We start from the raw sequence: 6,015 nt of genomic DNA on the forward strand, positions 1-6,015 counted from the left end.
AACATCAACTGGACTACAAAGATAATGGTTTTTTGTTTTTAAATTTATTCTGATAGTTTGTATTTTGGGTTGGAATGAATATTATTTAACGTAATTTTACTTGCTGAACACAATAGCTAGTGCAGGCCGTTCAGTCAAGTGCTGTTGTCGCGCGTTGAAATTATTGTTAAAATGGCGAAAACATGACCTTGATTTTTTTTAAAAATTAATTAATTCTTTGATCTTCGTATTTAAAACATAAGAAATTGATTTACTGATTAAATTTCCTGAAAAAAACGTACTTATGAAAAAGTCCCGTTGAGGTAGTTTCGTTGATGCAGCATTACAATAAAACATACTGCGGCATTTTGAGCACATTCACAATTCTTTTGTTTTCAAATGAAACAAGTAGAAAAATAAGGCACTTTTCTATGTCTTGATAGTTGTTCAGTGTTAATAGATTATAAGATAACTCATTTACAGATATACGAAACTGATTTTTGTAACAAAATGAATGGAATCGGCATTAATCCATGTATGCTATTTTGGAGATATTGTAAATTTGTAACCTAAAGTACAGTTTCAAAAATCCTTTTTTACACTACCATAGTTTTTGATGCTGCCTTTTATACGTTTCTAATATTTCAATTGGGATACTAGCAAATCATGAAAACTTAAAATTTTTGCAATTATGTCTGAAATTTTTTTTTATATTTTATTCAATATCCATCCCATATCCATCTCAAAACTTTGTTTCCCTTCTATGGTTTTTTTAAACTGTGCCTAATTTGGAAATTGGGTCCGTCCTATTATACGGTTTTGGAGCCCCTCCCCCCTCCTATCAATTTTGAAAATGACCACTATTTCAACAATTTTCTAAAATTTGTATGTATATAGGGTTAGGTTAGGTTAAGACACTTTCTGGGCCGCGTGCTGCGGCTAGGACAGGCTAGAGGGCCGATCGCCGCGGCTAGGACAGGCTAGGTAGCCGGGCACCGCGGCCACATGGTCAATTATATCCATGTCGTATATATAAGATCCATGTAAAAAAATTGATAGGGAGGGAGGAGTCCAAAACTTGTATATCAGGAAATTACCTGGTATTTAGATATTATTCAGGGTAATAATTAGTCAAAAAGGTGGAGAAACAATGAGAAAAAATTAAACTTGGGTACTTTTAAACTGGATAAATTCAGAAACGCGTTTTCATCTAGTGTTATTTTTATCTTTACTTAATTTGATTTAGTTTCAGACTTTCAGACAATATGGGATCAGAGACAAAAGTAAAATCGAGGAAAAATAATCAAACTTTTTTTATTTATTAGAATGATCAAATTAAGTTTTTTAACTTATTTGATTTCGGTATAACATAATTGATACTTGGATTGGTTTAAATTATGAATTTATCAATTGATTATTTTTCTATTTAGGGAGAAATATTCTCGAAAAAGTGAACATAGCAGAAATAGGAGTAGAGATAGGAGTAGGAGTAGGGAGAGACCAAGAAAAAGGTAAGAATAGGAGTAGGAGTAAGGAGAGACCAAGGAAAAAATAAGAATAGGAGTAGGAGTAATTAGAGACGAAGGAAAAGGGAAGATTTGGAGTAGGAGTAAGGAGAGACCAAGGAAAAGGGAAGAGTAGGAGTAGGGAGAGACGAAGGAAAAGTTGAGAATAGGAGTAGGAGTAAGGAGAGACCAAGGAAAAGGTAAGAATAGGAGTAGGAGTAGGGAGAGACGAAGGAAAAGGTAAGAATATGAGTAGGAGGTATAAGAGACGAAGGAAAAGGTAAGATTAGGAGTAGGAGTAAGAAGAGACCAAGGAAAAAGGTAAGAATAGGAGTAGGAGGTATAAGAGACGAAGGGAAAGGTAAGATTAGGAGTAAGGAGAGACCAAGGAAAAGGTAAGAATAGGAGTAGGAGGTATAAGAGACGAAGGAAAAGGTAAGATTAGGAGTAGGATTAAGGAGAGACGAAGGAAAAGGTAAGAATAGGAGTAGGAGTAGGGAGAGACCAAGGAAAAGGTAAGAATAGGAGTAGGAGTAAGGAGAGACCAAGGAAAAGGTAAGAATAGGAGTAGGAGTTATAAGAGACGAAGGAAAGGGTAAGATTAGGAGTAGGAGTAAGGAGAGAGCAAGGAAAAGGTAATATTAGGAGTAGGAGTAAGGAGAGATCAAGGAAAAGGTGAGATTAGGAGTAATAGTTATAAGAGACGAAGGAAAAAGGTAAGATTAGGAGTAGGAGTAAGGAGAGACCAAGGAAAAGGTAATAATAGGAGTAGGAGTAGGGAGAGACGAAGGAAAAGGTACGAATAGGAGTAGGAGTAAGGAGAGACCAAGGAAAAGGTAAGAATAGGAGTAGGATTAAGGAGAGACCAAGGAAAAGGTAAGAATAGGAGTAGGAGTTGGGAGAGACCAAGGAAAAGGTAAGAATAGGAGTAGGAGTAAGGGGAGACCAAGGAAAAGGCAAGATTAGGAGTAGGAGTAAGTAGAGATCAAGGAAAAGGTGAGATTAGGAGTAATAGTTATAAGAGACGAAGGAAAAGGTAAGATTAGGAGTAGGAGTAAGGAGAGACCAAGGAAAAGATAAGAATAGGAGTAGGAGTTATGAGAGACGAAGAATAAAGTAAGAATAGGAATAGGAGAGACGAAGGAAAAGGTAAGAATAGGAGTAGGAGTAGGGAGAGACCAAGGAAATGGTAAGAATTGGCGTACGAGAGACGAAAGGTAATGGTAATTTTCCAGAGAACAATATTTGGAAAGAACAGGACCGATCTAGCAAGGCACAGGATCGATGTTGCAAGGAACAGGAACGATCTTGCAAGAAACAGGAACGATCTTGCAAGAAACAGGACAGATTTCTGAAGAAATGGGAAATTTTGAAAAGAAGATTTTTACATTTTAATTGAAATTTTATTCATAAGAAAAAGCTTCCCCCCCCTCTCACCACACACACATCTCAATATAAGAAAATGTTTTTTAAATTTTCTCCTTTTTGTAGAAGTCGGGAAAAGAAGGAAAGACGAGAAGAGAGACACAGGAAGGACGACAGACACAGACACGGAGAAGATAAACAGAGACACGAAGAAGTCAGGAACAGAAAGGCGGAAGTGCATCAAATGAAGGCGGAAGCTCTCAAACCAGAAGACGAACCGGAAGTACCGAAAGAAGGCGTGAATCTCGGTCTTTCTGGTGCGCTTACAGAGGTCTAATTCTCAGCAGTTGTATTATAAGGGAGTTTTATCAATGAGACTTTTTATGTAATTTTGCGTAACCCTAATTTTCATAAGTTACATAAAAACTTGATGATCCTTAATAATAATAAGAAGAAAGATTTACGTCAGAGAAATGGTTTTAAACTTTTAGTGGTGCTATGGGGGAAAAATGTTAAAATCAAATATTTTTTAAAAATATAAAGTTTATTCTTGTCGGATTTATGTTTGGATTTTTGTTTGGGTTTTTTGTTAGGAATAGTGTTGTCATGAAAAATAGTGTTGTTGTAAACATTTTGACTGTACCAGCTTAAACGAGTGTAAAATGATATAGTTTAACACTTGCCAAATACCGCAATTTATACCCAACCTCAGTTAAATATATGACCAAATACCGCAATTTATAACCAACCTCAGTAAAATATATGACCAAATACCGCAATTTATAACCAACCTCAGTAAAATATATGACCAAAGACCGCAATTTATAACCAACCTAAGTTAAATATATGACCAAATACAGCAATTTATACCCAACCGCAGTTAAATATACGACCTAATACAGCAATTTATAACCAACCTTAGTTAAATATATGACCAAATACAGCAATTTAAAACCAACCTTAGTTAAATATATGATCAAATACCGCAATTTTTAATCAAATTTGTTCAAACGTCAGAATACATATTTTAAGAACAATTTTTGTTTAACTTTATTGAGTAATAGGTATTTTTTCTGAAAATCTTAAAAGTTAAGCTTAACTAAAACCAAATAACACACTTTACCCTACTTATATCAGCATTAAAGCATACCGTAAATGAAGGTTCATTTACAACGGCAGTCTGTGAAACAATTTTTATTTTTCAGGAGACGAACACCTTTAATGGTGTGGTGGTAAAGTATGCTGAACCTCCTGAAGCAAGGAAACCTAAACGCCGGTGGAGGTTCTACGTTTTCAAGGTAGGAAAGGAGCATGGAGAGTAGGAGCAGGAGGGAGAGAGTAGAGGGGGAGAAGAATGCAGGGAGCAGGAGGGAGAGAGTAGAGGGGCAGAAGGATGCAGGGAGCAGAGGGAGTAGGAGGAGGAGGGAGAGAGTTGAGGGGGAGAAGGATGCAGGGAGCAGGGGGAGTGGAAGCAAGAGGGAAAGAGTAGAGGGGGAGAAGAATGCAGGGAGCATGGGGAATGGATCCAGGAGGGAAAGAGTAGAGGGGGAGAAGGATGCAGTGAGCAGGGGAGAGGAAGGAGGGGGCATGGGGTGGAGCAAGGTTCTACACTTTCAAGGTGGGTTAGGGAGTAGGGGGTTGGGTTAACCGTTTGGGGGGCTAGGGGTAATAAAGAAGTTTGAACAGATGTACTAATTAAGGTTGTGAAGTTCTAGATACTGTAGTAAAAAGATTTTGGGAGTATTTAAAGTTTTATTCAGTGAGAACTAGAAAACTCTGGAATAGGAAGCTACGACATTGAAGTAATATGTTTTTATTTTGTTACTTGAAGCTAAAAGCTGTAATAGTAACTTATTAAATCACTCATTTAGTGAAATGGGTCTGCTAACACTTCACATGCACAATGTTCATGAGACTATTCAAAGTAATAACTTGAGTCTAAAAGTCGTCTTCCTATTCCAGAGTTTTTTGTTTCTCATGTAAGAAAAAAAAATTCTAGGGTGAAGAAGTTCTCCCGACTCTACATCTACACAGACAATCCGCTTTCCTAATGGGCCGTGATAGGAAGGTTTGTAATTTAATGTCTAGAGAGCAAGGGCCGGGATAGGAAGGTTTGTAATTTAATGTCTAGAGAGCAAGGGCCGGGATAGGAAGGTATTAATTAAATGTATAGGGAGCATGTGCCAGGATAGGAAGGTATGTAATTTAATATCTAGAGAGCAAGGGCCGGGATAGGAAGGTTTGTAATTTAATATCTAGAGAGCAAGGGCCGGGATAGAAAGGTATTAATTTAATGTAAAGGGAGCATGGGCCGGGAAAGGAAGGTTTGTAATTTAATGTCTAGAGAGCAAGGGCCGGGATAGGAAGGTATTAATTTAATGTATAGGGAGCATGGGCCGTGAAAGGAAGGTTTGTAATTTAATGTCTAGAGAGCATGGGCCGGGATAGGAAGGTATTAATTTAATGTATAGGGAGCAAGGGCCGGGATAGGAAGGTTTGTAATTAAATTTATAGGGAGCATGTGCCAGGATAGGAAGGTATGTAATTTAATGTCTAGGGAGCATGGGCCAGGATAGGAAGGTTTGTAATTTGATATCTAGTGAGCGAGGGCCGGGATAGGAAGGTTTGTAATTTAACTTATAGAGAGCAAGGGCCGGTATAGGAAGGTTTGTAATTTAATTTATAGGGAGCATGGGCCAGGGTAGGAAGGTATGTAATTTAATGTCTAGGGAGCATGGGCCAGGATAGGAAGGTATGTAATTTAATGTCTTGGTAACAAGGGCCGAGATAGGAAGGTATGTAATTTAATGTCTAGGGAGCATGGGCCGGGATAGGAAGGTATGTAATTTAATGTCTAGGGAGCAAGGGCCGGGATAGGAAGGTATGTAATTTAATGTCTAGGGAGCATGGGCCGAAATAGGAAGGTATGTAATTTAATGTCTAGGGAGCATGGGCCGGGATAGAAAGGTATGTAATTTAATGTCTAGGGAGCCTAGGCCAGAAAAGGAAGGTTTGTAAATTAATGTCTAGGGAGCAAGGGCCAGGATGTTATGCAATTTAATGCCTTTGGAGCATCCCCCCCCCCTCTGTTGTACACGCCCCTGAAAACACAAGTATACATAAGTTTCTGAAATTAACGTAAACCAAACTCCGCATTATCAAAAAC

General features: G+C 37.8%; 1 protein-coding gene across 1 annotated transcript; it reads left to right on the plus strand.

Moving 5' to 3' along the window:
• Window positions 1–1,197: 1,197 nt before the first annotated feature.
• Window positions 1,198–4,971, plus strand: LOC111701016 (smad nuclear-interacting protein 1). Its single transcript, XM_023472124.1, has 5 exons — window positions 1,198–1,273; window positions 1,410–1,490; window positions 2,976–3,180; window positions 4,055–4,147; window positions 4,849–4,971. The coding sequence occupies exons 1-5, from the start codon at window positions 1,245–1,247 to the stop codon at window positions 4,954–4,956; spliced, it is 516 nt and encodes a 171-aa protein (XP_023327892.1). The 5' UTR covers window positions 1,198–1,244; the 3' UTR covers window positions 4,957–4,971.
• Window positions 4,972–6,015: the final 1,044 nt, after the last annotated feature.

This window comes from Eurytemora carolleeae, unplaced genomic scaffold (genome assembly GCF_000591075.1).
Source record: "Eurytemora carolleeae unplaced genomic scaffold, Eaff_2.0 scaffold345, whole genome shotgun sequence".
NCBI classification, from domain to species: Eukaryota; Metazoa; Arthropoda; class Copepoda; order Calanoida; family Temoridae; genus Eurytemora; species Eurytemora carolleeae.